General features: G+C 45.5%; 1 protein-coding gene across 9 annotated transcripts in view; it reads right to left on the bottom strand.

The window, feature by feature from the left end:
• The window catches only part of ZNF385C (zinc finger protein 385C), a 160071-nt gene that overhangs the window by 17291 nt on the left and 124241 nt on the right, over nt 1-18539 (bottom strand). For all 9 annotated transcript variants that reach the window (XM_083469874.1, XM_083469872.1, XM_083469870.1 and 6 more), the window contains 2 exons: nt 11602-11744; nt 415-525 (listed from right to left, as the gene is read on the bottom strand). In XM_083469874.1, the coding sequence (XP_083326000.1) occupies nt 415-525; nt 11602-11744 (254 nt within the window). The remainder of the gene's footprint in view (nt 1-414; nt 526-11601; nt 11745-18539) is intronic.

Below are 18539 nucleotides of genomic sequence, written 5' to 3' on the forward strand. Positions count from 1 at the left end.
TTACTGACCTACCTTACAGAGTTGCTGGGAAGACTGAATGACGAGGGCTACTTTTAGTGCTCTAAAGCTAGGCTACAAATGTAAGTTAGAATGATGATGATTTATAAGGAAGGCTGACTCTGACTAGGGTATTTCCAAGTTGTGGCTCCTACCCAACTGAACCAGTTAGCATCTGACTGAGGCTAGTCAGAAGCTGTTGGCAAACTGTTGTTTTCCAAGCCAACACAAATGGAGCATCCATGTGAAATGGTCTCCAAAAGCCAGCCCAGTATCCTTTTCAAGGCTCTCTTTCCTTACTCACTCCAAGGAACTGAAGAATTTGGGGTGTGGAGTGGGCCTCCTTCCCACCAGACACATCTGGCTTGCCCGCCCCCATTCCCCACCTGTCCCAGCTCCCGTAGAGACATGCCTTACCGCAGAGTTGAATCTGAGGTGGCAAATATTACAAGAGATGAACTGCTTTTTCTTGAGTAGGTTGGGGACACCAAAAGTGTGGTTGATCACTGCTTTCTGTACTGGATCCATCTAGAAGGGAGGGTGTGGAGAAAAGCAGACACGAGTCAGCTGATGCTTCAGAGAGACAGAAGGCTAGAGCAACACATCTCCAAAAATGTTCTGCCACGAGGGAACCCATTCCACATTTACCTTTTTGCCAAAAATCACACACTCACCTGCCACAGAACCCCTGTATATTGGAAGAGGATTCTCATGGTGGGGGAAATGTTCTGCAAGGTGCTTGCCCGACTTATTGGACCTCACTGTTGCCCCCTATGAGCTGAGAACGTACCCTAGAATACCTCAAACACTCCCGCAGCTGTGTGTTGCTGGGGAAACGAGGAGTTTATCAGTCATAACTGATGGAACAGATGCAAATAAACTCCTTATACACAGTAAAAGCACACATTCTACTCATGTAAAAACACCAGGCAGGCCCCACAAATAACCCAGAGATCCATTTTAAATAAAAGGACATATTCTACTCATGTAAAAACACGCTGATTCCACGGGTCGGATTTAGAAGGCGATTGGGCCGGATCCGGCCCCTGGGCCTTAGTTTGCCTACCCATGGTGTATATGCTGGCAATGTCCTTCTGCATAAGACAAGCAGCCCAGTTTCTATGCAAAAAAACAAACAGACAGGTCACAAATATGATGTCAGAAATGGCAGAATTCAAGAACTACCAAGCGAAGCATTTCAGTCCCCCCAGAACACCACACCTGTGACCTTAATGTGGGTATTATTGAACAAAAATACAAAAAAAGGAGACCCACTATTTGTCTTGCCTGCTTAATCTGCCACAGCCTGTCGTCACATGCAGAGTCCCTAACTCACCAACGGTTTGAGACCCATCAGCTGCCCTCACCTGGTGAAGCCATTTATTATTATTATTATTATTGTTATTGTTATTGTTATTGTTATTGTTATTTCCCAAAGTGTGGTCCCATAATGAATTTGTTAGGTCTTTGTTAGAGAGCAATTCAGTTCAGGTTTGAATTTTAATACAAATCTATTTAAATCATGCTTCGTGTCACAAAATGCAAACCAAAAAGCGTCCATCTTTTGAAATTTGCACTTCTACAAATTTTGCAGCGCGGTTCTCCAACACCCCCCAAATGTACAGAAATGCATATTTTTGGGGGCATGTGCATAAAAATGCATATCCTGGTGAAAAGATACAATGCATTGTATCCGGGGAAACTGCTTGCAATATTGTGCACATTAGGCAAAATTGCATGCAAATATTTACCGTATTTTTCGTACCATAGGACGCACCTAGTTTTTTTGGGGGGAAATAAAGGAAATCCCCCCCTTTATTTCCCCCCACCCTAAAGCAGGTCGGGGAAACTGAACCAGGTCGAGGAACAGCGGGATGGCGGCACTGCGCCTCCCTGCTGTCCCCCGAGCTTGTGGGGCTGGCCGATGTCTGCCTGGCACGAGGGGCGCTCTGCTTCAGGGCGCCCTGCCTGCCGGGCGGCAGGCTGCTATCCGCAGCGTGGGGAGCCCTGCGGGGAACTCCTGCAGGGCTCCCCACGCTGCGGATGTCTGTCCGGCGCAAGGGGCGCTCTGCTTCAGGGCGCCCGACGCTCCGGGAAGCAGGCTGCTATCTGCAGCCTAGACATCCCTGCGGGACCTCCCGCAGGGCTGCCTAGGCTGAGGATGTCTTCCTGAAGCCTGGAGAGCGAGAGGGGTCGGTGCGCACCGACCCCTCTCGCTCTCCAAGCTTCAGCGAAAGCCTGCATTCGCCCCATAGGATGCACCCAGATTTCCCCTTCATTTTTGGAGGGGGAAAGTGCGTCCTATAGGGCGAAAAAACCGGTATATATTAAGAGAAATGCACACTAAATGCTGATGACTTTTTTAAAAAAATCAAATGAAATGGCAAAGCAATGCAGAAATATGGTGAACTAAACTCAAGACTGGAAAAATTAGAAACTTTTGAGAGACCAAAATTTCCTCATCCCTAGACTATTGCCTTTTTTGTTTTTTCTGGAACTTATTTATGCAATACCAGGAAACTGGAGCCTGTCCATGTAGTCTTCCATGGTTTTCTGATAACTTAAAAGTAATGTGCAGGGCTTTAAAAACCTAGGTTAAATAGTCAACTGGATTCAGGAACTTCTGCAGCAACCTAGGGTGGAATCTACATCCACTACTGCATTTTGCTGCAATTCTTGGTTTCATTTGTTTCCATAGTGTTCAAAAATCTACTTTAAGTTCAAACAAAACGATTGTATTAAGTAACGTAGAAACGGATTAGAGCAGAGAACAGGGAGGTAGAAAGGGGGGGGGGAAAGGGAAGGGGTGGGGGAAACTAATATAAAAATAATGTGTGTGTTTGAGCACAACCATAATCTATAATGCACGTATTGTTCTCTTAGCCCTGTGGCTCTGGAAGATTATCTTATCCGAGGCTGGCTGTCAGGAAGAGGGGAGAGAGATTGAGCTTTGAAGGTGATCGTATTTCTCAACAAAGCTATTTAGTTGTCCAGACAGGTGCATCAGTCTAGCAGGCAAAGCGTGCAGACAAGGGAATCATTATCTGGACCCCTAAATTCCATCCCCAAAGGGAGCAGAACTGGCAACAGAAAGTGATTAATGAAGTGGTGCCTTCCCATGCTCGTGATGAAATTTTTACTCACTCATCTGGAATAAAAATGAAGAGGCACATGCAGGTTTGGAGGCAGGAAGGACGGTGTTGGTGTTGGATCAGAGAATTTTGAGTGATCAAAGGAACCTTCTGTCCTAATCTTGAAGGTGGCGTGCTCAAAGCAGTAACCACCTGGTGCAGGGATGCCGTGCAAGATGGAGGCAGGTCCATCACCTGATCACAGGAGGTGAGGGGGAAGAGAGATCTCTCTTCATTTACTCCATTTCACCCTCAATGGTTAGTGAAATATACTCGGCTTCCGGCAATGATTTCATGCTCTTTATTGCAGCTTGTAAACAGTGATTGGATTGCCCCCCCAAACCTTAGGCTTTTATATACATTATTTACACAATAAGTCCCGTCTGATTGGCTGATTCTGCTTCCCTCCTGGAGCCTGATCGGTCTTTTCCTGCCAATCAGTTGCTGCATTCTATGATCCTACCAGCCTGATTAACTACTTCCTGGAGCCTGATTGGTCTTCTCCTGCAAGCCAATCAGTTGTTGCATTCTAGGATCCTACCTGCCTATTGTTCTAGGATCCAAGCTTAGTACATAAAGGTTAACAATTCTTTTCTCCAGTTAAAAAAGCATCCATGGCAGCATACAGTTGGAAAACAAGAGCTGACTTGTGGGACAGAACCAAAGATCCACAACCCAGTGGTTTTTTTCCTAAGGTGTTATGTACTGAGTTGAATAGGATCCAAAATGCAGCAGTCTGATTGGTCCTAGAACAATAGGATTCAGAATGCAGCAGTCTGACTGGCCCTAGAACAATAGGGTCCAGAATGCAGCAGTCTGATTGGTCCACAGGAGCCACCCAATCCAGCTCCAGGTGGAAGTGAATCCGCAACCTGATTGGCCTATAGGAGAATCCTGGAATTAGCCAATCACGTGGGGCCCATTGTGTAAATAATGTATATAAAGCAGACATTCTGGGGGAACTTCCATTCCTCCTCACCACTATGAGCTGAATAAAGAGCATGAAATCCACTCTCGACTCTGAGCATATTTCATAAAAGGTGGCCCCTGACACGTTAATAAGCATGGACGTACCATTCCACCACCACGACTCATACTCTTTTCTTTTTTAAAAAGATTTTATTAAGGCTTTTCATAATACAATACAATACAATAAAAAACCTAAACTGATCTAAACAAAAACAGAAAAAGAGGAAGAAGAATGCAAAATATTCTCTCACTGGTAGATCTTAAACCTTGTCTTAACACAGAAAGAGCTGGACCCTCCCAGCTTTCACCTGGGAGCTTCTAGCTTCCCACTCTGGGAGATCTTCCCTTTCCTGCCTCTTACACAGGACCTTTCAACAGCCAGCCATCACCTTCATCTGAGTACAATCCCTTCATTGACCCAAAAGAGAGGACATAAAAAACAAAACAGAAGCAAGAGCCAAGCAAAGAAGGGAAAGAAAAAGTAACAACTCAAATTCTGAGGTATGACCCCTCTGCACATGGATGCTTCACTTGTAGCATAGCTAATCATCTGCATGAATTTGTCTCATCCTTTTCAAAAGCCATCTTTAGATTATAAGTAGCCAGGGGGCTCTTCCTGTATGCTCAGGCCAAAATCCTACGCATGCTACTTCTGGATAAGTGTGCCCAGGACTGCTGTCTAATGTCCACACAGTGCCTTATTTGTTGTGGTGCTGATGATAATAATTCCCGTTATTATCACAGCAAGTGGCTATCAGCGCATCTTGGGGTCGCGACTGCCGTAATTTATTTATATTTAATTTATTTACAAAACTGTATCAATCGACTTTCCGCAAAATTAGACATACAGCTTCCCCATTCTAAAAGTCAATCATTTATGACAGGGGTAAAGCAATAAAACAAATGAGTAACAAATTGGCAGACAAAGGCAATCATCAACAATCAGCCCAGCAATTCAGCATAAAAGCCGCAGGGTGAATGAGGAGGCTTTTACAACATGGGATCTAGAATTGAGGTGGCCTGACAGATTTTTCTGGGTGGCTGGGTCCAAAGCAGTCGTACAATGCATAAAAGGGCCCCTTCCACAATTACATGCGCGCGCGCACACACACACACACACACACACACACACACAATATTATAGAACATGCAGCAAAGAGACCTAGAGCAAGGTTTCACCAACAATCACAAATATGCTCTTTGCAAAGCTTCATCATTTCTGGTCACTGTTGCCAATTTGAGGCAATACTGAGTTCTAGCATCAGAGATCAAGATAGCTACTGGGATCGGTTGGTCCAATTCAGTGTGGCATTGGGATATGGGGTCAACAGGGATGCTCACAGCCTTTCCTAAAGGTGCTCAAATTATGCACCCAAATGAAGTATCAATAGCCTACCCGTGGGACCGTGCAAGCTGCTGAGATTTCCCAGCTTAGTGCCTTGACCCTAACAGCAAGCTCAGTCGTGAATGACATACTGCCCCGCTCCCCCTTGGAGAACAAACCGTTCGGCCAATGAATCCCAAGCACTGCTGATGCTTCACGGTTGCTTGAGAATGCAAACACTTCCATTTTTAAAACAATCAGGCAGGCAGCTACACTCTCCCTACCTATATACGCAAAATCCCGATTCAAGAAAGCACAACACAGGCAATGGCTCTCCTAATTTACCTTGAAGGGGAAAACTTAAAACGTCAGTTGCGTTCCGACAGGCTGCAGTTGTGTCTCCTGTACCAAAAAATGGTACCTACCTACCAATTTCTTCTGCTCGTGATGTGCTTATTCCAGGAGGTTTGCTGGAAAGATCTTTCTGCACCTCCCAGCTAAGGGAGTGAACTGTCAGAAAACCGAAGAGCGTATTTTGAGAGCAGTGTATTCTGAGTTTGTGTTGTTGTTTTTTTAAAAAAAAATCCTATATCTCTGCTTTATAACCAATTTGCATTGACTCGAATTACTTCTGTTTTATCCCTGGGATGTTCCCACCAATATATAAATAGAGACTGTGGCGCTGAACTTCCTGTCAAGTCTCTGGAGGTCAGAGATGGGTAAGCAAAGAGAGAGAGAGAGAGACAGGAGGGGTTCAAACTGTGCCTTTTTGCAAGTGGCTGTTAAATCTTCAAGAGCTTTGCACATCTGAGAGGACTTCAGGACATCTTCCTAGCATGGGATTGTTTGTTTGGAAATGAATAGTTTCCATAGAACCACTGGAGCTTGGAAGGTTTATGTATGCTAGTAGTTTGCAGCTTGTGGGTCAGGATCAAGAGATGGGTTTGCACACCAGTTAACGATAGATCAGATAAGCACCGCCACCATTTTATTTTTTAGTGCTGGGTGGGTGGGTTAAATAAAGGGGAAATCTGAAATAAAAGAAAAGCAAAAGTGATGCCAACAAAGTTTGGAATATGGACTTCCCAGTTCAGAACTTCTGGGCTACTTAGGAGTCAAGGCCAACCCCTCCAAAATTAAGGCTCAAAATTAGCCAGAGTCATTGCTCCCATTTGTTCCCGACTTTTCATGGCGACAGCAGTGGGGAGAGAAGTGGCCTTCACTGGGTTCTTCACTGTGAGTATCAAGAAGAATTTGGAAGCAATTATCATGAAGTCCTGGCACTCAGCATGCTGTTCAACTTTTTTCACAGTTGCTTAATGCAGGTCAATATTTTCCTTGAGCTACCCACCACCACCTCAATCTCTCTTTCCTGGTCACACACCTTCAGCTTGGACAGCATCAGCGCCTATGAAATATAAGGATGTTTTGCCCCCACTGTGCATCATTTCACACTTACTGGCACTGAATCACATTTGCCATAATGTTGCCCATTTACCCAGTTTTAACAGATTCTTTGGGGGCACGGCACGAACGATTTTTGTTTTTAGCGCCCTGAATAATTTGATGTCATCAAGAAATTAGGCCACCTCATGTCACTGCTCACCCTAACTCCAGATCCAAGTTAAAAAGCACAGGTCAGAATACAGATCTTTGGGGAACCCCACCTCTTACCACTGATGTAAAGGTAAAGGCAAAGGTAAAGGGACCCCTGACCATTAGGTCCAGTCGTGACCGACTCTGGAGTTGCGGTGCGCATCTCGCTTTATTGACCGAGGGAGCTTCCAGGTCATGTGGCCAGCATGACTAAGCTGCTTCTGGCAAACCAGAGCAGCGCACGGAAACGCCGTTTACCTTCCCGCCAGAGTGGTACCTATTTATCTACTACCTTCCTGCCGGAGAGGTACCTATTTATCTACTTGTGCTTTTGACGTGCTTTTGAACTGCCAGGTTGGCAGGAGCAGGGACCGAGCAACGGGAGCTCACCCCGTCGCGGGGATTCGAACCCCTGACCTTCTGATCGGCAAGTCCTAGGCTCTGTGGTTTAACCCACAGCGCCACCCGCGTCCCGACCACTGAGGTAGCTTTCCATATATTCCTACTCTCTGCTTCCTATTCCTTAACCAATTACTGATCCATAAAAGAACCTGCCTTCTTATTGCGTGGCTGCTAATTGATATTGTTTTTGTTAGGAGACAAGCAATTTCACATTTGATTTCCTTTAAGAAATCTTGGGTGAGTTCCTTAGATTCCCTTCCGTCATGGACTGGCTGGATGCAAAGGAGTGCTGGGAGGTACCAGGGAAGTGCTGGGAGGTACCAGGGAAGAAGGCTCAGAGCCAGGGGGCTGGTGATGGGACGCCAATGAGTGGTCAGAGGGAGAAAAGGGAGAAGGCTGCAAGGGGGAGGTACCATACCATGATCACAAAATCTGGGGAGGAGGCCCTGGAAAACCTTAAAACACAAATTATTTTTGATTAGCTTGGAATGTTTTTGCAAAGCAAAGCAATCAGAACGATCCGGGGCTTTGTTTATTCAGCTTTGCTTGGAACAGGTATTCTGCCTTGAGGCACAGGAGGTTGAGGAGATGATCCTGCAGGAGCCTCCTTCCAATTTGGTATGTAGCAGCAGTAGGGCACCGCTTAAGGACATTAGATTGTTACCTTAACATCTAGATAGGAGTCCCAGCTGCCAGAAAGAATCTTCAGTATGTCCTTGCAGCAGATTAGGCAGAGGAAGAAGACAGAATGAATGCAGTTCAGATTTCCAGAAGCAGAGCAAGCAAGGAACACAAATGTTGTGGTCCTCAGTGTTCCATTAAGCAACATTTCCATCCTTCCTTCCTTCTTTCTCTTTCAACTTATATCTCACATTCTAATTCAGGGAGCCTCCAGACTCTCCAGTGTTTTATTGTGGGTGTCCTCTGCAATGTGTTCAGGACACAACGACAGTACATCATAGTGGGGGATTTATTCTGCTTTCGTTTGTTCTGAAATGCTTCCCTGATGCTAGCACATTGTTGCTGTGTGGAGGCGCTATGGTGCAACAAAAGGAGAACCAAAATAAGCCAGAACATTTGTGGCATAAGAAGCTACAGGATTTCAGCAGGAAATCTACAGGATAGGCACTGATTGGAAATGAAGCAGCATGACCGTCATAAAACCTCTGCAGGCGCCGACAGTATTGAAAGCAGGATTGTGTGTGACCTCCTTGATAGCATCATGAGCACAAATCATTATGAATGCACAATAAAAAGGATGTTTGCAGGGGCCCTCAGAAGAAACAGAAGTGGCTAAGGGCTCCTTCAGATAACCTGTTTATTTGGCATTCATCCTGAAAGCTTTTGTTAAGCTTATGCAGAGGGGCTAGATCAAGGGCCAGCAAACTTTTTCAGCAGGGGGCCAGTCTACTGGCCCTCAGACCTTGTGGGGGGCCGGACTATATTTTGAAGAAAAAAAAGAACAAATTCCTATGCCCCACAAATGACCCAGAGATGCATTTTAAATAAAAAGACACATTCTACTCATGTAAAAACATGCTGATTCCTGGACCATCCATGGGCCAGATTTAGAAGATGATTGGGCTGGATCCGGCCCCGGGCCTTAGTTGTTCTACCCATGGGCTAGATTATGTTTGGCCTCTGTTCAGCATATGTTCTGATTTGTTTGCAGGTCAGGTATATGACAGTAAATATTTGTCCTGCATCCCTCCTGGTTTATTTGCAGGTGTTCATATGTCACCCCACATTTTTCAATGCTTTCCCCTGTCATTTCCAAACTGCAAAAAGTCCATTTCTTTTAAAAAGTGGATTCGTTGTGCTGGGTAACAGAGCGCTTTGATCCACTTTAACTGTGCAAATCTAAATTTGCAGTAGGTGCTTGAATCCCTCTTGGAAAAATTGTGACAGTAAAACAATAACCAATTTTCAAGAACACAAAACAGAAAAACAAAACAATAACTGATTTTCAAGAACACAAAACAGAAAAGCAAATAGTAACAAAAGTCACTGACAACAGCAGTTCCAACAAAGGAACCACATCAACAGGTAGATCAATAAATGGTAGACATAGAATCCACTGCAACAGAGAGAAAGGAAACTGAACCAGCAGTTAGATGACACCCAAGTCCTTTAGAAAAAAGACGGCTCCAGCCAGGCACCTAAAGTTTCAGCATGGGGTCAGGTAGACCTCGGTGGAAAGGACATTCCTTAGTTGCTCACCACCACAACCCAAGAGTCCGTGCTCCTCATGAATGGCTGGTGAACTAAATTTAGTGGGGGGAAACAGAGCAGGACCTCAGATATTACACTGGGTGCATGGGAGAAGGAGGAACAGAAGACTGCGGTATATGGTCCAAAAGGTATCCATGTATCAAGTCATGTAGGCTTTAAAGGTAAGAACTAGCACCTCAAATTGAACCTGGAAACCAATAAGTAATCAGGGAGAAGAAACATCAACAGACTGCGTCAACTGTCTGGCCCCAGACAACTTGCACCAGTTTTGGGTTTCCAGATGTGTTAAGGGCAACCCCACACAGAGCACTTGACAGTAGTTCAATCTGGAGAGCGCTACAATATGAATGACTATGGCCAGCTCTAACTTTTACAGGAAATCACATCAGCCAAAGCTGGTAAAAATGTACTACTACTCACTGCCCCAACGGATCATCCAATTCAAGTAGCACCTCAGGCTGTGAATTTGTGCAACCTCATTCAAAATGAACTGAACACCTATATCTGGATTATCATATTCTCCACCCCCAGACAACAATTCTTTTATCTAATCTGGATTAAGTTTCATCTTGTTTTGCTGCGTGGTCCAGTATCTCATAGCTGACAATGTTCAAGGTTTCCAGTGCCTCCATAGAGTGTGATCAGAAAAGGCATGTAAAATAAAGCCAGATGTCATCACTTCATCACATATCTGTGGCCAGTTTCACCCAGTGGTTTCAAACAGATGTTAAGAGAGCAAGGGGTGAGGGGGTTAAGAAAAAGATGAAATTCTGTGACCTGCCATGATTCAGAAACCAAGGAGATGTTGGCTTTTTGGCGTATCTGGCATGCGAGTCTCCCACCCAACTACTTTGGATATGCTCTGCTTTGTCTGGGAATTGACAAAAAAAATCAGCAATGTTTGTGTTTGGGATGGATGAAATTAGGGTCACTCAATTAAACCGATTGGCGGAATACATCTTCACACAACACTTACAGATTTTCCTATCAAAATATGTGGTGATTTAAAACTGGAGCAGATAAATTAATGGAGGGCACGTCTACCAATGGCCATTAGCCATGACTGCTGAATAGAACCTCCATGTTCAGAGTATCTCTGAATATCAAGTGCTAAGGACAAAAACAGGAGAGAGCTGTTAAGTTCATGCATTGCTCACAGGCTTCTTGGAAACATTTGTCCACTGGGAAACAGGATGGGCCATTGGTATTGTCAAGTACAGCAGCTACTCCTATCCTTATGAAATACACTCAAGAAAATGGAAGCATGACTCTCCTTGGAGAGCACCTTCTCCATATTTTTAGACTTTCTGGGGGTTGATAATCCAGCTATTATTTCCACCTTCCATATAACAGAAGGGAAACTAAATTTGCAGAGGAAACACAGCACAAAAATTTCCAGGAAATCAATGGAAGAGAAAAGTGAGTTGAACACACCTTTCTGGGAATCCCCAGCTATCTCCTGACCACCAAAAGACCACCCAACAGTGGCAACCTTATCAAATGACCATTCCCATGGCATCATAACAATCCTCAGTGACCTTCACGTCCCTTGTTAAGTGTAGTCGGACAGCTTCAGCTTCCCAACTGTAACGAAAGAAGGCTGGCATAACTTGATGGGCGTGAGCGGGTGTGTGGAGGCATCCTGCACTTGCAGTATTTCTATAGATACCGCACATAACTCCAGCCCTGAGCATGTGTGTTCTGGGTGACCTTGAAGTCAGCAGATCAGCAGGAGAAATTATGAAATTGAACCAAGCAAAGGAGGCCGGAAGAAAGCAGTGACACATCAGCAATCACACGGTGGAGCAAGCGGCGATTCCGTTGCACGTTTTGACCCAGGAGATGTAGGACAGTTTTGCAGTTAGCCCTCCGCAGATGGGGAAAGCTCTCTGGTTGAGCAGGATGCCTCCTCCTCAGTAACATTTAGACCAGGTCAAGTAACAAACTCACCGTGTTGAAGTTGGGGAAGAGGTTGAGCTGGGGGGCCCCATTGAAGCGGAAGGTCAGGAAATGCTTGATGTCCAGCGGCGAATGCAGGGACCGTCCTGGGATGGGGAGCGATGTCAAGAGGGAGCTGTTGTGGCTGGCTGGACCTAAGAGGGAAGAAGAGAAGGGAGATAAGAAATACCACGAGTTTAAGAGGAAACAGAGTAGAATGAGAAATAGACCTGCATACGTTGCATCATTCACAAATGGGGTGGTGCGAGAGAAGTGCTAGTTTGCCATATACAGGGATAGTGGGTGGTGCTGTGGTCTAAACCACTAAGCCTCTTGGGCTTGCCGATCGGAAGATTGGCGGTTCAAGTCCCTGCGATGGGGTGAGCTCCCATTGCTCTGTCCCCAGCTCCTGCCAACCGAGCAGTTTGAAAGTACACCAGTGCAAGTAGATAAATAGGTACCACCGTGGTGGGAATGGCGTTTCTGTGCGCTCTGGTTTCCGTCATGGTGTCCCATTGCACCAGAAACGGTTTAGTCATGCTGGCCACATGACCCGGAAAGCTGTCTGCAGACGAACACCAGCTCCCTTGGCCTGAAAGTGAGATGAGCGCCACATCCCCATAGTCGTCCTTTACCTTTAGTTTGCCATATGAAATAAGTAAGCCCAATAAACGTATACGCACAGGAGAATAAGCTGCTCACTGCGTGTGATTTTTCTGTCATGCCATTTGTAATCACTTTCTGCTGTTGGATACCTTGCAGATGCAAAAGATCCCACGTTCAACTCCTGGCACCTGATCTCTAGGAAAGGCTCTTGCCTGAAATCCTAAATAACTGCTACCAGTCTCTGGGCGCAATACTGAGCTAGGAGGACTGAGGGTCTGACTCAAGGTAATTGATGCTGTGAGGTGCCATGAGATCTAAGGATGAAGGGTGGTTGCCAATTTAATAAATGAAATGGAAATAAATAAATAAATAAATAACTTAAGACAGCGTCTTTTGTTCTGTGTTCACCTGGAATCACAGAACTGTAGAGATGGAAGGGACCCCAAGGGCCATCTAGTCCGAACGCCTGCAATACAGGAATCTCAACCAAAGCCTCCATGACTGTCAGGAAGTTCTTCCAGATGTTAGATGGAATCTCCTTTCTTGTCACTCGAAGCCATTGGAGGGTATGTTGGAGGGTATGGAATAGAACATCCCCAGGGCTGTTTTTCAGCTGGAACTCACCAGAACTTAGTTCTGGCACCTTTGCCATTCTAAGAGAATGAGGGAGGTGTTAATGGACGTCCCTATTTTCATCGGGGAGAAGAGGACGACAGAGGACGAGATGGTTGGATAGTTTTCTTGAAACTACCAGCATGAGTTTGACCAAACTGCGGGAGGCAGTGGAAGACAGGAGTGCCTGGCGTGCTCTGGTCCATGGGGTCATGAAGAGTCGGACACGACTAAACGACTAAACAACATTTTCATCGGAGAAATGTTGGAGGGTATGGAGTGAAGTGTGCCTTCAGTTTTTAATTCAGAAAAAGACTATTTTAGCAGTTTCAGAGACACTGATTTTAATTTTACACAGTCTTGGCCTTGGCCATGCAGCAATCAGATTTTTGAAAGCAATATTAGTGCAACCATACTGATGCTAATTGCTCGCCCTGTAACTGCCCACTTCTGCTGTCCTGGTAGCTACAGAGATGGAAAGTGATCACTTGGTGGATTACATACTCCGTAAGGAAAGGAAAGCAATTAACTGTAAGGAATGTACTTCGCTGTCTTGGGTGGATATATACACAAACTATTCAAGCCACGCGTCCAAAGGGAAAGTGTGAGCAGCTGCTTTCCCCTTGCTCTTTTTAACTAGCATCTATTTCCATAACTGAAAATGGCCAAGATAATATCTTATTACTTTTCTTTCTTCTAGGCTGGCCATACCCAGCTTCTTCTGTCTTCCCTTTAAACAGTTTTCTTTCTTAGATCCAACATGTCCTCCTTAAAAGTTTCTCTCTGAACCTTTCCCAGTATGTTGTTCCTTTGTAAAACACAAATTGTTGGTGACCTGCACCATAGAGAGGCCACTGCATACAAGGTAAACGCAACATATTTTTCTGCCCTAAAGGTCATTTAATTTTGCTGTCCTTGCCCCAACGTTCTGTTGCATTTGGCAAGGTGTGGGGGTCTCTCAAGGTCCTCCAAGGCCTTTCCTAATCCCTGTCCCTTTTCCAGCTTCCATACATATGAACAGAGCAGCGATTGCCAACCCTAAACCTCCAAAGGCATTCACTGGTGCCCTTGGGCACACAGGTCAGTGAACATTTATTTAATGGTGGGCATTGTAACTTCTACATTATTGTTACTGTGACTTTTATACAGTGGTGCCTCGCAAGACGAAAAGAATCCGTTCTGTGATTCTCTTCGTCTAGCGGTTTTTTCGTCTTGCGAAGCAAGCCCATTGACGGATTAGCGGATTAGCGCTATTAGTGGCTTATCTGCTTATCGGATCAGCTGATAAGCGGCTTAGAAAAGGGGGGGAGGGGAAAAAACCCGCAGGAACTCGCAAGACATTTTTGTCTTGCGAAGCAAGCCCATAGGAGATTCGTTTTGCGAAGCACCTCCAAAATGGAAAACTCTTTCGTCTAGCGAGTTTTCCGTCTTGCGAGGCATTCGTCTTGCGGGGCACCACTGTATTGGATCAGATTGTTACTATTAATGTTTGAGGTTTTATTGTTATTTTTATGTGTGTTGGAAGCCACCCAGAAAGGCTGCGGTATGAATAAAAAAATGTTGTTGTTGTTTCCTTTGCTTGTGGAGAGGCTTATCTGAATTGGGGTGAATGGGTTGCTCAAACATGCTCTATGTGTCTGATTGGGAGAGATGCACTTAAACAGAAAAAGGGGAGAGATTTTAATTTTTTGCAATCTGTGCTTAGCTGTGTGTGAGAGAGAGGACAGAGAGAAAGAGATGTGTATTTTTCTTGCTACTAGAAAATACAGCTGCAACACTTTGTGTATTTTGTGCAGTAGAGTGGGGAAATCAATATTGCGTGATCTGCACAACCTGGACCAGCAGGACACAGCTGACTTCCATGGCAAGCTTGAAGTTGTCCCGGGGAGGAGGGAGAAGCAATTACTATACAGTGGTACCTCAGGTTAAGAACTTAATTCGTTCTGGAGGTCTGTTCTTAATCTGAAACTGTTCTTAACCTGAAGCACCACTTTAGCTAATGGAGCCTCCTGCTGCCGCTGCACAATTTCTGTTCTCATCCTGAAGCAAAGTTCTTAACCCGAGGTAATATTTCTGGGTTAGCAGAGTCTGTAACCTGAAGCGTATGTACCACTGTACTTCTAATTTTGTGTTATGCCACGGTAGCCATTTTATGACTGGCGCCCACTCTCTCAAAATTCAAAATGTGCCTTCTGGTCCAAGAGCCCTTGAATGGAAGGGAAGGGAAGGGATTCCAATTTAGGAAAACTATTCAGAGGCCAGTCGCATCTATCCACAAGGCCAGCACAGTCTGGGTTGGGGAGGAGAGATCACATCTCAAGGGCTTCCCAAGCTTCACTGTAGCTCCCTTTTTCCTGCTGCATACAAACTTTCCTATTACTACTATTTCTTAATGCTTACATCCTTCCCTTCCTCCCACAGGAGCCCAGTGTAGCTAACAACAACCTCCATGATATACAATCAACATAAAAAATAGTAACTAACATAAACATTAGTCTATATCAACAATAAAAAAGAATGGGGGGAAAAGATATAATAAATAATAATAATAATAATAATAATTTATTATTTATACCCCGCCCATCTGGCTGGGCCTCCCCAGCCACTCTGGGCAGCTTCCATAAAAACCAAAAATACAATAAAATATCACACGTTAAAAACTTCCCTGAACAGGGCTGCCTTAAGATGTCTTCTGAATGTCAGGTAGTTGTTTATCGCTTTGACATCTGCTGGAAGGGCGTTCCACAGGGCGGGCGCCACTACCGAGAAGGCCCTCTGCCTGGTTCCCTGTAGCTTTGCTTCTCGCAATGAGGGAACCGCCAGAAGGCCCTATAATTTGACTCTTCAGCTTTACCACAGTTTATCCGCAAACAGTGTTTTCGGTTTTTGCCTAAATGATAAGAACCTGTAGGACAACTTCATCTGCTTCTGAATACCAATTGCTGGAAACCACAGTAGGGGATAATGCTCTTGGGCTCAGGTCCTCCTTAAAAATCTCCTACAGGCATCTTGGTTGGTCACCGTAAGATCAGGTGCTGGACTACATGGGGCATTGTTCAGATCCATCAGGCTATGTTCCTATGTGCTGAGTTTGGGGCCAGGCCAGGTAGAAGTGAGTCTACTCAGGTAGGAGTGTAAGTATGCCTCAGGTCTCTAAGTCCAGTGTGGTGATTATGAGCCATAGGGTCAAAACATGTTTGGCCATATTTCATTACAGTGGTACCTCGGGTTAAGTACTTAATTCGTTCCGGAGGGCCGTTCTTAACCTGAAACTGTTCCTAACCTGAAGCATCACTTTAGCTAATGGGGCCTCCTGCTGCTGCCGCGCCGCCGGAACACGATTTCTGTTCTCATCCTGAAGCAAAGTTCTTAACCTGAAGCACTATTTCTGGGTTAGCGGAGTCTGTAACCTGAAGCGTATGTAACCTGAAGCGTATGTAGCCCGAGGTACCACTGTATGTTTTATGGAGTCAAGCAATTTGCACAGCAGTAATGTAGCAACAACAAAAAACGTTGAACAGCGACAGCCTGCGGCCTCATCCAGAAACTCCTCTGACCAGGAAATGGGAGATCTCACAACGTTCAGGTTTCTAGTGGTAAGTTTCCAACTTCTGACAGGAGAGATGCTCAAGCAGCAACCCTCCATAGGAACTGGGGAAATTGGTGCACTATCTTGGGTGGACCCATGGCGGTTTCCCTTAAAATGCAAACTGTAGTGTTGGAGAGGTTATTTTACTCAAGGTCATGGTTGGGGGAGGGAGGGGTTTCCTTTCCCCACGCCCCACAGTCCCAAAACTGCTCAGGGTTTCATCATATCTGCTGTTTACATAACAGAAACTGTGCAGATGAATGTATAGTTTGGCCTTCAGTCCTCCTCCCGGCTTGAATACTCTCTGTTCAAATTCCACCCATGTAAGGCCTGAATCTGAGATTTCCAAGTGCAAACATGGCTTAAATGGCCTATCTGGGCTATGAAGAAGGGAATGACCTTGATGGCATCTATGTTCTCTTCTCCCTCCCTCTCTCTTTTGGCAAACAAAGGATTGTAGCAAATGTCAATTCTGCTCAGAATAGCCCCACTGAAATTTATGGGCACGACCAACTTAGGTCCTTTAACGTTAATGGGTTCACTTGAATACAACTCAAGATGCACAGATTGAAATATGGGGCACAACTGCGTAGGGGACCAACGCTATAAGACACTGGGGTTTCCAGGCACAGGGTAGCATGTATACCTCTTATACCATATTTTGCGCTCTATAGGACACACCCGACCATAGGACGCACCTTGTTTTAGACGGGGAGAACAAGAAAGAAAAAATTATATCCCTCTCTGCTCAGTGCCCCTTCAGCGAAGCGGCAGGAGAAACAGAGCCCCTTCCATTTCTCCTCCTGCTTGGCTGAAGGGATGCTGCGCAGCTCTCCCTCTCTGCTGAAGCCGGTAGAGTCTTGCTCTCCCGGCTTCAGCAAAAGGAACCCGAAGCCTCTGGAGCGCAGCGGGACCTCCAGCCAAGCAGGAGGAGAAATGGAAGGGGCTCCGTTTCTCCTGCCCCCCGCTGCGCTCCGGAGGCTTCAGGCAGCTATCCCTGAAGGCTTCGGAGTGCAACATGAGTTCCCGCTGCACTCCGGAGGTTTCGGGTTCCTTTCGCTGAAGCCAGGAGAGTCTTACAAGAGCAAGAGCAAGACTCTCCTGGCTTCAGCAAAATGAACCCCAAACCTCCGGAGCGCAGTGGGAACTCGTGCTGCGCTCCGAAGGCTTCAGGCGGCTATCCCTGAAGCCTGGAGAGTGAGAGGGGTCGGTGCGCACTGACCCCTCTCGCTCTCCAGGCTTCAGCGAAAGCAACACGAAGCCTCCGGAGCGTGGAGGGAGCGCTCCCTCTATGCTTCAGAGGCTTCATGTTGCTATCGCTGAAGCCAAGGAGCCTGCATTCGCTCCATAGGACGCACACACATTTACCCTTAATTTTTGGAGGAACAAAAGTGCGTCCTATAGAGCGAAAAATACAGTACCTCTAATGCTGGGTATATCACTTTCGCTTCTGTCAAATAACATCTGCCACCGACTCCTATGGTGGTGGGGGTGTAATGCACAAAAGATATTGGCAACACTATTCAAGTGAAGGCAGAGCACGTGAAATACTCAGAGTAATGCAGGGCACCCTTCAGCGATCCTTGCAATCTACAGTCCCCTCTTCTTTCAATACACAGCTTCTATCATGATGACTGGCAATAAAACACTTCAAAGCATACTCTCTGCCTTTCCCACCAGTTGATGGCTCTGTTCTTCACCCCCTAATTCCATAGGTAGGTGAATTCTTCTGTTATTTATTTAACTTTATTTTCCAGTGTTAAACCAGAAGCGGTAGGAAGAGAATGGATCAAAGACCATAATATATTTTTTTAAAAAAATAATAAAAATCTCAGTGTGCACATTTTTCTACAGATTGTAGTGTAACGGGCCCAAAGATGCCTGGAAGGCACAAGTGGCCTCTTTCTAGCAGATTGGACAAATTTGTTCCCGTCTTTGTAGAGGGAACTGCTCCCCGAACCAGCTCTGACTCCAGGGGGGTAAACTACAGCTTGCTTCGTCAGGCATGTACTGATCAAATTAATACCAAAGTCACCCAGAAGGGAAATCTGGAGAACAGCAGGCAACAACTCCCCCCCTCCCAAAAAATGTTTCTCATTTATTCGTTTTAAAGTGACAAACAAGCATGCAATAATTTGTTATA

This window comes from Podarcis liolepis (genome assembly GCF_965112155.1).
Source record: "Podarcis liolepis genome assembly, chromosome: 13".
NCBI lineage: Eukaryota > Metazoa > Chordata > Lepidosauria > Squamata > Lacertidae > Podarcis > Podarcis liolepis.